The sequence below is a fragment of the Balaenoptera musculus genome, chromosome 21 (assembly GCF_009873245.2).
Source record: "Balaenoptera musculus isolate JJ_BM4_2016_0621 chromosome 21, mBalMus1.pri.v3, whole genome shotgun sequence".
Classification (NCBI taxonomy): Eukaryota; Metazoa; Chordata; class Mammalia; order Artiodactyla; family Balaenopteridae; genus Balaenoptera; species Balaenoptera musculus.
Genome location: NC_045805.1, coordinates 19,562,073 through 19,580,559, shown reverse-complemented (window position 1 = coordinate 19,580,559; position 18,487 = coordinate 19,562,073). Strand labels below are relative to the sequence as shown.

General features: G+C 34.5%; 1 protein-coding gene across 3 annotated transcripts in view; it reads left to right on the top strand.

Moving 5' to 3' along the window:
• TUSC3 (tumor suppressor candidate 3) overlaps positions 1-18,487 on the top strand; it is a 192,623-nt gene that overhangs the window by 87,754 nt on the left and 86,382 nt on the right. For all 3 annotated transcript variants that reach the window (XM_036838913.1, XM_036838912.1, XM_036838911.1), the window contains exons 4-5: positions 229-369; positions 4,275-4,415. In XM_036838913.1, the coding sequence (XP_036694808.1) occupies positions 229-369; positions 4,275-4,415 (282 nt within the window). The remainder of the gene's footprint in view (positions 1-228; positions 370-4,274; positions 4,416-18,487) is intronic.

The following is an 18,487-nucleotide window of genomic DNA, read 5'->3' as shown; positions in this document are numbered from 1 at the left end:
TGTGAAGGTTCAGCAAGCTTGGCCTAATTCCTAAGTTCTTTTCTATTCAACAATATATTAAGATGAATAAAAACAGTAGTTAAGCTCTGGAAAGCCACTTGGATTTTCATAATAAACGCTATCTTTCCAAAATTCATGCAGGAAAAAAACCCCATAAAATGTCAGATGAAGGATATATAAAGATTGCTGGGATATTGTATTTAGTATGTTTTATCTCATGTTTTACAGCTCAACATGAACTCTGCTCCTACATTTATGCATTTTCCTCCAAAAGGCAGACCCAAGAGAGCTGATACTTTTGACCTTCAAAGAATTGGATTTGCAGCTGAGCAACTAGCAAAGTGGATTGCTGACAGAACGGATGTTCATGTATGTTCTTATTCCCTACCAGTTTTAATAATAGGTTAATTAGCGTGGTTTGGTAGAACATTGTAATAAGGCCACAGGATTTTTTTTTTTTTCCGATTTCTCTATGGAACATTTCTCCTTGCTTCAAGAAAACTGCATCTGATAGCTGTAAGTTAAACTTTGAGTTAGGTGAATTTAAATGGTTTTTAAAATAATGGTTCTTAAAATATCAGGGAACCATTAATACGTAAGTTAGGCACAAAGTAATTTCACAGGCTAAAAAATATACTGGCTGTTGCTCAGCGGTCTTAGTAATCAAAGAAATTCTAATTAAAAAGCCAGTTGTATAATTTTTATCTATCCTTTGAGCAAATAAAAATGGGATAATACCCACTTTTTCATGAGCCATGTGAGAAAATGCCACTGACATATACTGTGCTTGGGACTATAAATTGGTGTAACTATTCTAATGGTACGTGTCATGTCTTTATTTTATGGAATTTAACAACTCCACTTGTAGGAATTTAACTTAAGGATATAATCAGGAATGATTTAAATTCTTAACCATAGGAAGAAAATTTTAAACGTTCATTTTAATGGAAAAAATCGTAAAGAGATCAAATGTGTAAAAATAAGAGACTGATTAAATGTGCCAGAGTCTAGACAGTGGTTTGCAAGAATATTTGATGTAGAAAGAAGCTTAAGGTATAACAAGTGAAAAAGTAGGTTAGAAAAATAGTATTTATAGTATGACTCAGAAAAGCATAAATATGAGTGTAGATGTATAGACAGTTTATTCAGCAAGTAAATGAACAAAAATGTTGATGATAGTTCATGTCTGTGTGGAGCGCTTGATGTCACCAGAATGTTCTGCAGTGAACAATTATAACCAGCTATTTTAAAATTATATTTACCTTAGAAGTAATACAGAAACATTGATTTTTACCATAAAGTGTAAACACATTTATTCTCAGTTGAGAAAGATGTCTCTCATATTATACTACCATCATTGTAAATAAAATAATATAGGTATTAATGATATTTCAGTGGCTAAACTTACTTCCTAACTCATCATTTTTTTGGAAATGTTTTGGCAGATACTCAGCTCTACAGTGTATCATTTATTTGGTACAAAATATTAAAGGTAATATGGAAAAGTACTATTAATTCTTTATAAGAAATACTAAATTTTAATCAGAAATGATTCTAACCTATTATCATACTTACACATTGTTAGTAGATATATTTTTTTTTACAAATGTGGATCTATTTGTAAATAATTTCAAATTAAAAAGTTCCACAAATGAAAATAGTATAGTTTCAGTGTATACCCTTTATCAGGATTCACATAGTGTTGACTTTTTACAGCTTTTGCTTTGCCATTCTCATTCTCTTACCTCTCCCCCATGCTGTCTCTCCACACATACTTACACACCCACACACAGTCTTTTTCTGAACCATTTTAAGGTGCATTGCATTTCCTAAGAAATACATGAAGATGGTACGGTTATCACCTTCACAGATTTACATTGGTATAATATTTCTGTTTGAGCTATGGTACATATTCTAGCTTTGTCAGTTGACCTAATACTATCCTTTAATAATATTTTCCCACCTTCAGTACAAGATCCAGTCTGGAGTTAGGTATTACATTTACTTGTCCTTTAGCCTTGCTTAACCTGGAACACCTGGAACATTTCCATAACTTATCTTTGTCTTTTAAAAACATTGACATCTTGAAGAATATAATCCTCTCCCACTTTTTGAACTGAATGATCCTCATTTGATTTGCCTGATGTTTGTTTTTGACTGGATTCTGCTAATGCATTCTTGACCACAATACCACAGAGGTCATGTTTTGTTCTAACTACATGTATAGCCCATGATGCCCTCTGTCCCTCATCGGTGATGTTAATTTTGAACATCTTATCAAGGTGTCTTTCATTTCTCCATTATATAATTACTGTTCTTCCCCCCCTTTCTAATTAGTAAGCTATCTATGTGGAGACACCTTAAGATCATGCAAATATCCTACTCCTCATCAAAATTTTGTCAATATTTAGCATCCATTGATGATCCTTGCCTGATCCAGATTTTATCATGATGGTGTTCCAGTTCTAGCACTTTGTCCATATTTCTAGTTGGCTCATGGCATTCTACTGTAAGCAAGAGTCCTCCCCTCTTTATCACTTACTCATTGGTACAGACTTGTGAATTGCTTTTTTTTTCCTCCAGTGGTTTGTAAGTTATTACTGTGCTTAAATGTTTTGGTGCCAGAATTGTTCTAGATTTGACTAGTGGGTGTCCCTTCATGCTGGCTTCCCTGTCCTTGTAACATGTCTCCATCATTTTCTTTTAAACACTTTCTTACTTTCTGACATAATATGTTTCAGGATCATCTTGTATCTACACATCTATTCTACCCACTGCTCAGTTAGCCATCTCTCCTAGGAGCCTTGGTTTCCTCTCATGGGGAATGTTATTGGAACCAAGATCTGTGAAATCGTGTTTATGATTTTCAATTACAGCTACTTTAAAAAAAATAGTCTCTGTGCTTTGATAGGCACCATCAAAAACTGAAAAGACAACCCAAGAATGGGAGAAGTGTTTGCAAATCATTTTTCGTATGAGGGACTTATATCATATCTAGTATATATGTAGGACTCTTATAACTGATAAAAAGACCACCCAATTAAAAATTGGGCAAAGGATGTGAACAGACATTTCTTCAAGGAAAGTATACAAGTGGCCAATAAGTACAAAAAAGATGCTCAACATCATTAGTTATCAGCAAAATGCAAATCAAACCCACAGTGAGATACCACTTCACACCCACTAGGGTGGCTAGAATCAAGAAATGAGGTCATAAGCATTGGCAAGTAAGTGGAGAAATAGGAACCCACATACACCACTGGTGGGAATGCAAAATAGTGCAGCCACTTTGGTAAACAGTTTGACAATTCCTCAAACCATTAAACATAGAGTTTCTATGTGACCCAGCAATCCCACTCCTAGGTATCTACCTGAGAGAAATGAAAACATACACCTACACAAGAACGTGTACAAGAATGTTTATAGCAGCATTATTCATAATAGCCACAAGGTGGAAACAACCCAAATACCCATCAATTGCTTAACTGATAAATGGATAAACAGAATGTGATATCCATACAATGGAATATTCAGCCATAAAAAGGAATGAAGCAGTGGCGCATTTTCCAACAAGGATGAGCCTTGAAAAGATGACGCTAAGTGAAAGAAGCCAGTTACAAAAGACTATGTATTATATGAAATTCCAGAATAGGGAAATGTGTAGAGACAGACAGTAGATTTATTAGTGGTTGCTTAAGGTTGGAGGGTGCGAAGAGTAAGGGAGTGAATGCTAAAGGGTATGGGATTTCCTTTTGAAGTGATTCAAATGTTCTGATACTGACTCTGGTGATGGTTGCACATATCTGTGAATATGCTAAAAAAAAAAAATTGGATCGTGCACTTTCAAAGGGTGGATTGTATGGTATATGGATTATAGCTCAATAAAGCTATTTAAAAAAACCTTTTAAAAAGTTCCAATTTGAAATAATACAAGTATTATACCCCCCATCTCACCTCTACTTTTTACCAGATGATCCCATGTTCCATGGGTGAACCAGAACAGCTCTGGGATGAATATAAGTAGGTTTTGCATATATTTAACTGTATTCACCTAAAAGCACCTGAAGAGCAAGTTGTGTTACATAGCCATGATGTTTTAAGGCATGTATTTTTTGACTCATAAACAGCAAAAGGAATGTTATTCCCAGGTATGAAAAGTAAGGTAACACCTTGCTGAATTATTTGTGTTAAAGACTGGAAGGACCAGAATATGGTCCAACGGAAAAGATTAATACTTTCCTTTAACTTTAAAAACTTTCATTGTATTCTTGCAGATTCGTGTCTTCAGACCACCCAACTACTCTGGCACCATTGCTTTGGCCTTGTTAGTGTCACTTGTGGGTGGTTTGCTCTACTTAAGAAGGAACAACTTGGAGTTCATCTATAACAAGACTGGTTGGGCCATGGTATCTCTGGTATGTTAACACATTTACCCTATTTCTTTGTGTAATGGTATAAGTTGTATAATATTAACAAAATGAGCCAGATTATTATTACTATAATGGAAATCAAGTCTGGATGAGAGGAATTAGCTCTTTAGGACTTAAGGTGATATAATTTAAGTTCACTGTTAGTCTAGACTGTGCTATCTCCCTTCTACTTTTCACTATTAAAATGTAATGTCTTTCCATGTGTACTTGGCATATTACAAGTGCTAAATGAATGTATGTTGAATACATTTAGAAATATACGAAGAATTAGTAGTTTGGAGACTCTTACAAACTGAAGCAGTTGGAAATGTACTCATTCAGTTGTTTTTTTCCAGCAACTCTTTTCTTGTGTCTCTACTATGTGCCTGATGTTTATTAGGTACTGGAGGTGTAAAGGTAAGACGTAGACCCTACCTGTACGTAATTCATCGTGGGGATACAAACTAATCAGAAGACAAATACAGTGTAATGTTACGCATGCTGTGATGGAGGTAAGCACAAAGTATCATAGGAAGGTCACCTAATCTTGAGTGATGAAGGTCATGACAGGCTTCCTAGAGTGTGTGACATCATTTATGTTTTAGAATGATCACTTTGGTAGCAGTGGGCAATCAATTGAAGGGTAAGTCTGGGATCAGGAAACTTGGTTAGGATACTATTAGGAGAATCCAGGTGAACATGATCCTATTTCAGTTTGTACTAAAAGGATTTTTCTTCCCTTTATGATTGTGCTAAATTAAAAAAAAATAATTAGCTAATAAAATGGAAATGTAAACAGTATATAAATAAAATATATTCAGTGATATATCTGATACTTAATAGTTATACTAATTAAAAATATTGGTGTAAAATAATATAAATGGTAGCATAATATCTATATTATGCAAATAGACTTAAATTCTTACTAGAAAATGGAGCTTTCCTAATTATAGTGGGTTAATATTTTTCTCTTTGCTTTTTATAGTTTAAAGACATATGACTGTTTAAAGCAAAATATGACACTGCATTGATGGATTGGTGGGTTTGTTGTGTGTGTGTGCATGACAATAGCATGTTAAAGGATAAATTGAGCTATGTTGTTGAAAAGTGCCTATATTTTACCCGATGTGGTTCAATATCAACTTTAAATTGATTAGGCTGAGTTTAAGACACATATTGTAATCCTCAGAGGAACAATTGAAAACATAATACAAAGAGATTAGCTGGAAAGCTAAGATAGTGATTAAAACGGAATACTAAAAATATGTATGTATAATTAACACAAAGGAGGAATGAAAGGAGGAACAGAGGAGTAAAACACAAGAAACCCAGTACAATTTAAAAAATGACCTAAATACTATCATATCAGTCATATCATATCAATATACTTATGTACTTTAAATATAAACAGATTTAGTACCTTGATCAAAGGACAGAAATTGTCAGTTTGGATCAAAATGCAATAGCAGACTGTGCTATCACATAGAATATGTAAAGGATTATTGCTACTCAGTTATAAGACAGAAATCATGGTTTTAAAAAATGACACTCTGTTTATAGGTAAGATGGCATTATGCATATGCCAACCTTTTTCTCCTGGTGATATAACTATAAAACCTGGAGAGAATGCAAGGCTCAAGTATTTGATGTTTTTAAAAAGTGTCAGCAGGTAGATCAGGTAAGAACATCAGCTTTCAAAATGACATCTAATTAGAAGATGTTGAGGGTTGATAATTTTTTGTTTACTCTTTTGGTTTTTCTTGACTTAAACTCAGTTCAGCTTGAAAGTTGAAAGTGAGCCATGTGGAGCAAAGATATCTAGAAGATATCTCTGGTTCTGGCTTAAGGAGCAGTAAAGGGAATCTATAAAGCTCATCAACAAAATGAAAAGATTTTGGTGTCATATTCAAAACATTGCTGTGAAGACTAATGTCAAGGAGCTTTTTCCCTGTATTTCTTCTAGGAGTTTTACAGTTTCAGGTCTTATATTTAAATCTTTAATCCATTCTGAGTTGATTTTTGTGAGTGGTATAAGATAGGAAGTAGTTATTCACATTATTTTGTATGTGAATATCCACTTTTCCCAGCACTGTTTATTGAAGGGACTGTCCTTTCCCTGATGTATAGTCTTTGTTTTCTTGTCAAATATTTCTTGATGGCATACGCATTGGTTATTTGTGAGCTCTCAATTCTATTCCATTGGTTTATGTGATTTTTATGGCAGTACCATTCTGTTTTGATTACTGTAGCTATGTTATATAGTTTGATTTCAGGAAATGTGATGCTTCCAGCTTTGGTTTTGTTTTTCCTCAGGATTGCTTTGGCTATCTGGGATCATTTTGTGGTTTGTATTGTTTTTTCTATTTCTGTAAAAAATGCCATTGGAATTTTGATAGTGATTGCATTGAATCTGTAGATGGCTTTGGGTAGTGTGGACATATTAACAATATTAATTCTTCCAATCTAGGTAGTTGGATATCTATAGTTGGACACAAGATACTTCCCATTTGTTTTCTTTAATTTCTTTCATGAATGTCATGTACAGATCTTTCACCTCCTTAATAAAATGCTTAGGAATGAATTTAACTGTTTTTGATGCTGTTGTAAATGGGATTGTTTTATTTCTTTTTCGGATAATTTATTATTAGTGTAGAAATGCAACTGAGTTCTGTATGCTGATTTTGTGTTTTGTTTTTATTTATTTTTGGCTGTGTTGGGTCTTTGTTGCTGCGTGTGGGCTTTCTTCGCTAATCTTCGTTGTGCGGGCTTCTCATTGCAGTGGCTTCTCTTTGTTGTGGAGCATGGGCTCTAGGCGCGTGGGCTTCAGTAGTCGTGGCACACGGGCCCAGCAGTGGCACAGGGGCTTAGTTGCTCCATGGCATGTGGGATCTCCCTGGACTAGGGCTCAAACCCGTGTCCCCTGCATTGGCAGGCAGATTCTTAACCACTGCGCCACCAGGGAAGTCCTTGGAAGTCCCTGTATGTTGATTTTGAATCCTGCAACTTTAGTGAAGAAGTCAGTGATTAGTTTGAACCCTTTTTTGGTGGAGTCTTTAGGACTTTCTGTATATAAGATCATATCATCTGCAAACAGACAGTTTCACTTCTTTTCTGATTTGAATGTCCACTATTTCTTTTTCTTGCCTAATTGCTCTAGATAGGACTTCAGTACTATGTTGAATAAGACTGATGATAGGACAACCTTTCTTGTTCCTGATCTTAGAGGACATGATGTTAGTTGGGAGCTTATTGTATCTGGCTTTTATCATGTTGTTGTACATTCTTTCTATACCCAATTTATTGAGTTTTTATCATGAAAGGATGTGGAATTTTGTCAAATGCTTTTTGTGTATCAACATTAATGATCATGTGATTTTTATTCTTCATTTTGTTAATTGATATATCTCATTGATTGATTTGCAGATGTTGAATTGTCTTTACATCCCAGGGATAAATCCTACTTGTTAATGGTGTATGATTCTTCTAATGTGCTGTTGAATTTGGTTTACTGTATTTTGTTGAGAATTTTTCATGTATATTCAGCAGGGATATTGATCTGTAGTTTTATCTTTTCATTTCGGTGTAATGCTGGCCTCATACAATGAGTTTGGGAGTGTTCCCTCTTTAATTTTTTGGAAGACTTTGATAAGGATTGGTATTAATTCTTCTTTAAATATGTGGTAGTATTTGCCAGGGAAACCATCTGGTCTTGGGCTTTTCTTTGGTAGGAGGTCATTAATTACTGATTCAATCTCCTTACTTGTTATAAGTCTGTTCAAATTTTCTATTTCTTCACGATTCAGTCTTGATAGGTTTGTGTTTCAAGGGTTTATCTGTTTCTTCTAAGTTATCCAATTTGTTGGCATACAGTTGTTCATGGTAGTCTCTTATAATCCTTTGTATTTCTGTAGTATGAGTTTATGTCTCCTCTTTCATTTTTTATTTTATTCATTTACCTTGTCACTTGCAATCATTTTTTCCTTCACGTCTATTTTGTTTGATGAATGTATAGCTACTCTATTTTTTATTTTTTTTGGTTTCCACTTGTGTGAAATATCTTTTTCCATCCCTTTTTTTGAAATTATTTGTCTCCTTGAAGCTGAAGTGAGTTTCTTGAGGGCAGCATATAGTTATGTCTTCCTTTTTTATCCAGTCATTCACTCTATGCCTTTTGTTTGGATAAATTAAATCCATTTATATTTAAAGTTAACTATTATTTTTTTTAATTAATTAATTTATTTATTTTTGGCTGTGTTGGGTCTTCGTTTCTGTGTGAGGGCTTTCTCTAGTTGCGGCAAACGGGGGCCACTCTTCATCACGGTGCGCGGGCCTTTCACTGTTGCGGCCTCTCTTGTTGCGGAGCACAGGCTCAGTAGTTGTGGCTCATGGGCGTAGTTGCTCCGCGGCATGTGGGATCTTCCCAGACCAGGGCTCGAACCTGTGTCCCCTGCATTGGCAGGCAGATTCTCAACCACTGCGCCACCAGGGAAGCCCCTTAAAGTAACTTTTGATAGGTAAGGACTTACTAATGTTATCTTATTAATTGTTTTCTGGCTGTTTTGTAGTTCCCTTGTTTCTTTCTTCTTCTCTTGTTATCTTCGTTTATGAATTGATGATTTTTTGTAGTGGTATGCTTTGATTCACTTCTCCTTTTCTTTTGTGCATCTGCTGTAGTTTTTCTTAGTGGTTACCATGAGGCTTTACATAAAACATCTTATAATAGTCTCTTTTACCTTGATAACTTAACTTTGATTGTATACAAAAACTACCTTTTATTCTCCCCACACACATTTTGTTTTTGATGTCACAATTTTACTTTTTTATAGCTGTTGTTTTTATTTAATTTTTGTTCTAGATTTAAGTCATTAACATAGTACCATGTTACAGTTTTAGAGTATTCTGAATTTGACTATATACTTGCCTTTACCAGTGTGTTTAGCATGAAGAATGTTTTTCAGTATTTCTTGTAAGGCAAATCGATTGGTGATGAACTTCTTACCTTTTGTTTGTCTGGGAAAGTGTTTATCTATCCTTCATCTCTGAAGGACAACTTTGCCAGGTAAAGTTTTCTTGGTTGGCATTTTCTTTTTTTCTTGTAGCATTTTTAATGCTTCATTCCACTCTCTCCTGGCTTGCAAGGTTTCTGCTGAGAAATACACTGATAGCCTTAAGGGGTTTTCCTTGTATATGAGGGATTTTTTTTTTTTTTTCTTTTGCTGCTTTTAAAGTTCTCTCTTTGTCTTTGATTTTAGACAGTTTTACTATAGTGTATCTTGGAGGAGATGATTTAGGCTGGGAGAACAGTATTTTGCAAAGTGGAGAAAATAAATTAGGGCAAGATTGTTCACGTTTGTCTTTAGCAAATATGCTTAGAGAGTAGTTTTGAATATAACAAGTCTACTTTTTAGTAACTTTACTGCTGTTAAAAACTATCTTTTTTCCCTCAATTACATCAGGAAGGGACATTCCCTGGGGATAACGTTTAATAAGCAAAGCAGTCCTTTGACTTTTTCCTATGTTTATAAAGACCTTTATGTAAATATACATTTGTATACATATTTTTAAACTAAAACTTTAAAAAAATGCATTGTTCAGTGACAGTTGTATTTGTTTCCTAATTGTGAAAATGCAGATTTAATTCTGTTTTGGGGGTTCTTTTCATCAGCCATTATTTGTTAAACTTTCTGCCCCTTTCTTCTTTTCTCCTGGGACTCCAGTAATGCACAGATAGTTCCGTTTAGAGATATCCCATAGTTTATGTAGATTTTTGTCACTCTTTTCTATTCTTTTCTCTGTTCCCCCTGACTGGATAATTTCAAGTGATCTCTACTTTACAGCTTCTTTCTTCCAGTTGATCCAATCTGATGTTGATATTCTCTATGGCATTTTTCATTTTATTTGTAATATTCTTCAGCTCCCAAATTTCTATTTGGCTCTTTTTTATGATTCCTATCTCTCTGTTAAACTTCTCATTTTGTATTATTTTCCTGATTTTATGGACTTATCTTTGTGTGTTTTCTTGTAGCTCATTGGCTGAGCTTCCTTAAAACAACTATTTTGAATTCTTTATTAGTTGGTCACTGGAAAATTGTTTTCCTTTGATGGTGTCATGTCCCTTGAAATTGAAGTCTTGCATTACCTCCTCCAAAATTAGGTGGCTTTGGGAGAGAAATTCCTTTCTTCAGTCATGTTAGTGACCCTGAGGCTTTCTCAGATCTTTTCTGTGGATAAGCCTGTTCCACACTTCTTGTTCCCTCTTGTGGGCATACACAAGATTGTATCCTTTCTCTCAATCTTGTAAAGCTAGGTTGGGGGCTGATAGCCTCCCATTTGCTCACTTTCCCTAGGGTGGTGCTGAATGCTCTAGTTTGTGTCCTTTCTCCTAGTCCTGCAGAGTTGACTAGCTTTCTGCATGTGCCAGTAGTTGTTGCAAAGGCTTACTTTCACCACCTTCAAAGTGTGCCATGGTATATGGCAAATCCTGCTTATGAACATAGAAGCAAAAAGTTTTTTGAAAATGTGTTACCAACCAAATTTAGCTAATTCATGATGAATTAAGAAAGTGAACTTTCTTAATTCATGATGAATTAAGAAAGTGAACTTTCTTAATTAGGTTAAGGGTATCTTAAAATCTCTAGCAAATATCTTAGTAGTGATAATTTAAAATGATGCCTACAATCACCTGCTTTTCATCATTTTCTGTTCTTATACTTTGACTAAGACCACTAGTAAAAAGAAATACAGGGAACAAAAAAGTGTAAAAAAAAGAGATTTACTTAAGATATGATTTGCCTATGGTATGACTGTCCATATGGAAATTTCATCACAATTTATGGAGAACCAATAATGAAATTAATACTAGAGTTGAACAGTTTTCTGAATTCAAAGTCAGTCTCCAAAAATCATTAGTAAACAATTTCGATAGATAATTGAAAATATAGTCTCTTTCCCAGTAGGAAGAAGAAAAGTAATGGTACTTAAAAGTAACAAAAGATGTATAAAATATTTGTAAACAGTATCAAAAATGAAACGGTTTAATATATATGCATACAAATGCTAAGTGTCAGTTTGTTCCTTTTGCCTTCTTGCAATAGCCCTGCATCCTTCCATTTTTCTTTTCAACCAAGAATTAGTGGTGTTTATGACTGACTTGGATGTGATAGGATAGACTAATAAGCAGCCCAAGCAAATCACCTTAAAGCACCCATCATCTGTAATAATAGCTAGAGTCTAGAAATTCACAGAGAACCTCTATGGCTTTGTGGTAGATAGAGAAGTACGAATTTGAAGTTTGGATTAAGTTTGGATTTTTTAGAGTAAGGAAGATAAGAGTTTTCAAGGAAAGTTTCTTAATATTTTCTCACTTTTTGATAATTGAGTTAGAAGAGATTAATTAGTTTATACTCTATTTAGTATAATTGGATACTATGGATGATCTCAGTCACTGTAGTCATTAAGTTTGAAAGCGTTTTTCTCAGGTTGCTTCATTCAGTAAAGCTACCCAGTTTCTTGATAAAAATTTTCTTGGTAAAAATACAGCACTTCTTTCAAAGTGTTGGAAAGTTAAAACTCCTTTAGTATTTCAACATTAATATACCAAATTTTGTCACTGTTTCAGTCTACTAAAAAACTGTCTACTTAAGATGTAATCCTGTGGCTGAAGTGGACTCAGATGACATTAGCATGCCTTTATTATTCTCTCTCCTTGAGAAGAGCCCCAAAATTATTGTTGAAAGTTAGTAATAACAGGCATTACCGTTTACTGCATCTCTCCTTTCTTTTGGGGTATGTTTTATATGCTTATTCCTTACAATAACTATGAAAGGGAATTTGTATTATCCTCATTTTACAAACAAGGAAACTAAGATTCAGTAAACTCAATTTGCAGAAGCTCACACAGCTAGAAAATGGTTAACTGGGATTTGATTCTGTGTGTGTGTCTGACTTCAAGTTCTGTATTCTTTTCACAGTGCTGGGTTCTCTAAATCTGGGCACATGTCTTGTATGTCGGATGTGAGCCATAGGACTATAAATAAATGCCTAAGAACATTTATGTGATGCATAAATGTTAGTACTTCAACAATCAATTTTCTTGCACCATGCTACATCATGCAGATTTGTTTTTCTTCTTTCAATCCTTGAAAGCTAATGAGCTTGGCATAACAGAAGATATTCTAACAAACATTCACAAACACATACTTGAGAAGGAAATCTTGGCAGGTATATCTGCTCCCCAGTGGCAGCCTTTCAGATGTCAGTAACAGGACGCAGAGAACAGACATGTTTTCAAACAATACATTTGAAAACTACTCTGAATATAAAATGTTGAATTATACAGATTTGTGGGGTTTTTTTCTTATCTGCTGATGGCTTCTGAAGTCACTTAAACAATGAGGTCAGATAAATAATTTGAATCTCCTTTACCATTTTCTGTCTGATAGTCACCATTACCACCCCAAACTTGATTTTTGTTTATAAAGAAAAAACTTTTTAAGTGAAAAACTGGATTTGTTCAATTCCAGTCTTTTAAAAATCCTATTCTTGGGATATCCTTACAAAGTTAAGAGGCTATCCAAAATGCTGAACCATTTATTAAGATTCTTAAACATTTGTCTATTAAAAGCAACCAATATCCCATTTTCCTTTGGAAATGAGAATATATTTTAAAATAATTTTTGGCAAAGCCTTGTCATCTGATTTGTAGAAACCCTGATGAAAGCCTTGGATTGCACAGTAAAATGAAAGCTCCTAAAATAAAAACAGTAATGAACTATACAACAGCAGACCACTTCTGTAATGAAAAAATTGATCTGCAAAAGGAAGATAACGAGAAACACAATTCGGTAGAGAATTTCTAGCCACATGCTCACTTCTTAGTAAAGACCAAGTCTGCCTACAATTAGCAGTTGTGTCTTACCACTGAACCTGTGCAGAAGTACTTCTGAGATTACTTAGTGTTATGAGTCCTTAGTTCTGAGTAGACTGTATTCTATGGCTGGTAATTTTTTTCTTTTTCATTATCATATTCATATTATTGTTTATGACTCATGGGATTAAGAATGAAGTGTATACTGAGGAGAGGAGGCTATTCATAGTGCTTTAGGGTGTAGGCTAGAGACAAAGCTTGCAATTTCCTGGCATAGGGGAGGTAACATATGCAAATGTTGAAACAAACATACATAGATATTAGAGCTTCCTGGTTTTGAGTTTAAAAAAAAAAAAATAGGTAAAGGAGTATTCGTAAGTGCTTCCTAAGGGGAAAAGTGCTTGTTAACTGCTATTTAATAGGTACTGATGATTGTTTATGGAGCTGAAGATACATTGGTTCTGTTTTGGTTTCACTTGGCTTTCCAAACTTCCGCCACCCCCTAAAGATGGAGGATGATGGACAATAAGTATACACAGTACCTGCTTCATGGTGAGTTTAAGGAGAATGGTTGAGTAAAGTATTTAACTACACCAGTACATAACTTCAGGGAGTGTAGGATAGCTATATAGTTTACAGTCTTCAGGAAGAAATGCTGACTAGGAATATCAAAATGAGTTAAAATGTTATGTTTTGTAGCCCTTAAATGCAGAGCTTCATGGGAGGCTAATGCTCTTCAGAGATGGCTGTCATTTCAAACCAGAAATATGAGTGTGAGGAGTAGTTACATTCATTAAAAACATAAAAGAAAAACATCCTAAGAATCTGCGAGTAAAACCATGAAAGATAAAACATCATTTAAAAGGTCTAATAACCCAAACCTTATTATTACAGTAAATCTCAGTAGGATAGAAGCTGTTTTCTGCCTTTTAACGAGGATGCTCTGCGTTACAGGATGATTCACATACCTTAATGTTTCTTCTGTCTCAAAGAAATTATATCAGTTTAATTATGTTAGTTTTATGAAAAACTTAAAAGCTCAAGATGAATATATATTATTACACAATTTTCACAATTCCTGAAAGGTTCTTTGGTGTCTATACATTATGGTGTATCAGTAGAAATGTATTTTTTTGTGACTGCTCTGACTTCAAATAATAGAGTGGAATAAGCCCTTTTTTCTTTCAGATTTTTCTTGAATAAAATTATGTACTATGTAATATCATATATAGGTATGATCTCTGTGGCATATTATTTTGTTCTCTTTCCAAGTTAATTGCTGATAATATTTTTTTCCAGTGAAGTAACTGTTTGAATAAACAGTTTTTCCCATCAGGCAATTGAATCATTTGCCCATTTGAAGATAGGTATGTCCGTTTAGACATAGGTAATTTCTGTATATTTTTGTTAATAAATCTAGCACTTAATTTTCTTTAAGGAGGATAGGTAATGTTCTCGATAAACTCAAAGAACATTTTAAAATTACTCATAGATAGATGGACCTGCCTTTCTTCTTTTTGCATTTGAATGTGGTTGTCTGAGTTTTTTGCTTATTATAAAGTCACAAGTAAGCCTCAATGTGAAGATCCAGTACATGGAGTGACCACCTAACTTCTATACTCCATTTATCATAAGATTTCTCAATAGCGGGAACATACCTCAACATAATAAAGGCCCTACATGACAAGCCCACAACTGACATGGTACTTGGTGATGAAAAGCTGAATGCTTTTCCTCTAAGATCAGGAAGAAAGCAAGGATGTCCACTCCACCACTTTTATTTGACATATTCAAAGTCCTAGTTAGAGCAATTAAGCAAGAAAAAGACATCCAAATCAGAAAGGAAGAAGTAAAACCATCACTATTTTCAGATAACATAATACTGTATGTAGAAAACCTTAAAGACTCCACCAAAAAACTACTAGAATTAGTAAATGAATTCAGTAAAGTTGCAGGCTAAAAAAAAAATCAATATATAGAACTATGTGGCATTTCCATATACTAATATCAAACTATCAGAAAGAGAAATTAAAAAACCAATTCCATTTACAATTCATCAAAAAGAATAAAATACCTAGGAATAAGTTTAACCAAGGAGTTGAGAGACCTGTACACCAAAAACTATTAAGATATTGATGAAAGAAATTGAAGATGATACAAATAAATGGAAAGTTGTACCATGCTCATGGATTGGAAGAATTAGTATTGTTAACATTAACTACCAAATATTATACTACCCAAAGCAATGTACAAATTCAGTGCTGTCCCTATCAAAATTCCAATGGCATTTTTCACAGAAATAGAAGAAATCCTAAAGTTTTATGGATCCATAAAAGACCCTGAATAGCAAAATCAATCTTAAAAACAAAGTTGGAGGCATCATGCTGCCCGATTTCAAAGTTTATTACAAAGCTGTGGTAATCAAAATATAATGGTATTGGAATAAAAATGGACATACAGATCAATGGAACAGAATAGAGAGCCCTGAAATAAACACACAGATATGTGGTCAATTAATTTATGACAAAGTAGCCAAGAATATACATTGGGGAAGGACAGTCTCTTCAATAAATGGTATTGGGAAAACTGGACAGCCACATGCAAAGGAGTAAAACTTGACCCCTACTCTTACCCCATACACAGAAAGTAACTCAAAATGGATAAAAGAGTTGAATGTAAGACCTGAAACGATAAAACTCCCGGGAGAAAACTCAGGTGGTAAGCTCTTTGATGTTGTTCTTGGTGATAATTTTTTGTATTTGACAGTTCTTTGACGTTTTTCTTCGTGATAATTTTTTGTATTTGACATCAAAAACCAAGGCAAAACAAGCAAAAATAAACAAGTGGGACTACATCAAACTAAAAAGCTTCTGCATAGCAAAGGTCGACAAAATGAAAAGGCAACCTGAATGGAAGAAACTACTTGCAAATCATGTATTTGATAAGGGGTTAATATCCAGGATATATAAAGAACTCATACAACTCAGTAGTAAAAACAAACAAGTCAATTAAAAAATAGGCAGAGGATCTGAATAGACATTTTTCTAAAGAGATACAGATGGTGCAGGTACATGTGAAAAGATGCTCAGTATTACTGATCATCAGAGAAATGCAAATAAAAACCACCATGAAATGTCACTTCACACCTGTAAGAACAGCTATTATTAAAATGTCAAGAAATAACAAGTGTTGGAGAAGATGTGGAGAAAAGGGAACCCTCATGCACTATTGGTGAGAATGTAAATTGGTATAGCCACTGTGGAATAGCATATGGAGGTTCCTTAAAAAATTAAAGTAGAACTACTATATGATCTAGCATTCTTCTAGATATTTATCAGAAGAAAATAAAAAAACTAATATATATGTGCCTCCATGTTCATTGCAGCATTATTTACAATAGCCAAGATATGGAAACAATCTAAGTGTCCATCAATGAATGGATAAAGACTGTGGTAAATACAATGAATATTATTCAACCATTAAAAAATTAAATCTTGCCATTTGTGACAACATAGGTGGACCTTGAAGGCATTATTATATTGGGTTGGCCAGAAAGTTCGTTCAGTTAGTGAATACGTTGTTCAATAAAGTTCTTGGTGAAACTGAAAAATGCCCACTTAAAACCGAACGAATTTTTTGGCCAACCCAATACTGAGTGAAGAAAGATTTATATGTGGAATCTAAGACAAAAACAAGAAAAGCAAAAACCCCAAAAAAACCAACAAAACCAGAGATACAGAGAAGAGGGGGTGTGTAGTGCGAGTAGGTGAAATGGGCAAAGGGTGTCAAAAGGTACAAACTTCAGTTATAAAGTAAACGACTACTGGGGATGTAATGTACAACATGGCAACTATAGTCAGTATTGTACTGCATATTTCGAAGTTGTTAAGAGAGTAGATCTTAAATGTTCTCATCACAAGAAAGACAGTCTATAAATATGTATGATGACAGATGTTAAACTAGACTTACTGTGGTCATCATTTCCCCATATATACAAATATCAAACCATTATGTTGTACACCTGAAACTAATATAATGTTGTATGTCAGCTATAGCTCAAATAAAATAAAAGGTGAATTGTGAATCTCAGTGTGTTGTGCATCTCAGTGTGAAATGTAAACATTAACACTTTTAGAAGAAAACATAGGTATTTATCTTTATGATTGCTGGATTGGCAAAGATTTCTTGAAACAGACCATAATGGAAGAAATAACTGGTAAACTGAACTGCTGTAAATTAAGAACTTCTGTTTGCCAAAAGATACCATTAAGAAAATGAAAAGGAAGGCAAGTCACAAGCTTGGTAAAGATTATTTGCCATGTGTATACTTATTTATTTTATATATATAAAGAACTTTTAGAAAACAATAAGCAAAAGTCAGATAATCAAATTTTGAAGAGGAGTAAAGACTTGCTGGGTACTTTACCAAAACGTTCAAATTTCAGTAAACATATGAAAACATATTCAACTTTGTTAATCATCTGGATATTGTGAAATAAAACTATAGTATAGGGCTTCCCTGGTGGCACAGTGGTTAAGAATCCACCTGCCAATGCAGGGGACACGGGTTCAAGCCCTCGTCCGGGAAGATCCCACATGCCACGGAGCAACTAAGCCTGTGCGCCGCAACTACTAAGCCTGTGCTCTAGGGCTTGCAAGCCGCAACTACTGAAGCCCGCATGCCTAGAGAGACCGTGCTCTGCAACAAGAGGCCACCACAGTGAGAAGCCACGCACAGCAACGAGGAGTAGCCCCCGCTCGCCACAACTAGAGAAAGCCCGTGCACAGCAACGAAGATCCAATGCAGCCATAAATAAATAAATAATTAAAAAAAAAAAAAACTACATTATGGCCTGCCACACCTCTACCAGAATAGCCAAGATGAACATACACACACATGCAGAGATAATGCCAGTTGTTGGTATGGATGTGAATGGACCAGAACTCTGAAACGCTGCTAGTTGGAGTGTAAATTTGGTCGAAAGTTCTGAGAAATGTTTGGTTAGTCCACTAAAGCCTGGTATACACATACTCTATGATTCAGCATTTTCAAGAAAATATCCTTACCCCTTCGAAGGGTTATGCAGGTAATGATTAGGAAGAGGCATCAGTGGACTCCTGTTTTTCTAATAGTATTCCACTTCCTGATCTCAGTGTTGGTTACAAGGGTATGCTCGTGTAAAAATTCATTAAACTGTATGTACCCTTATGA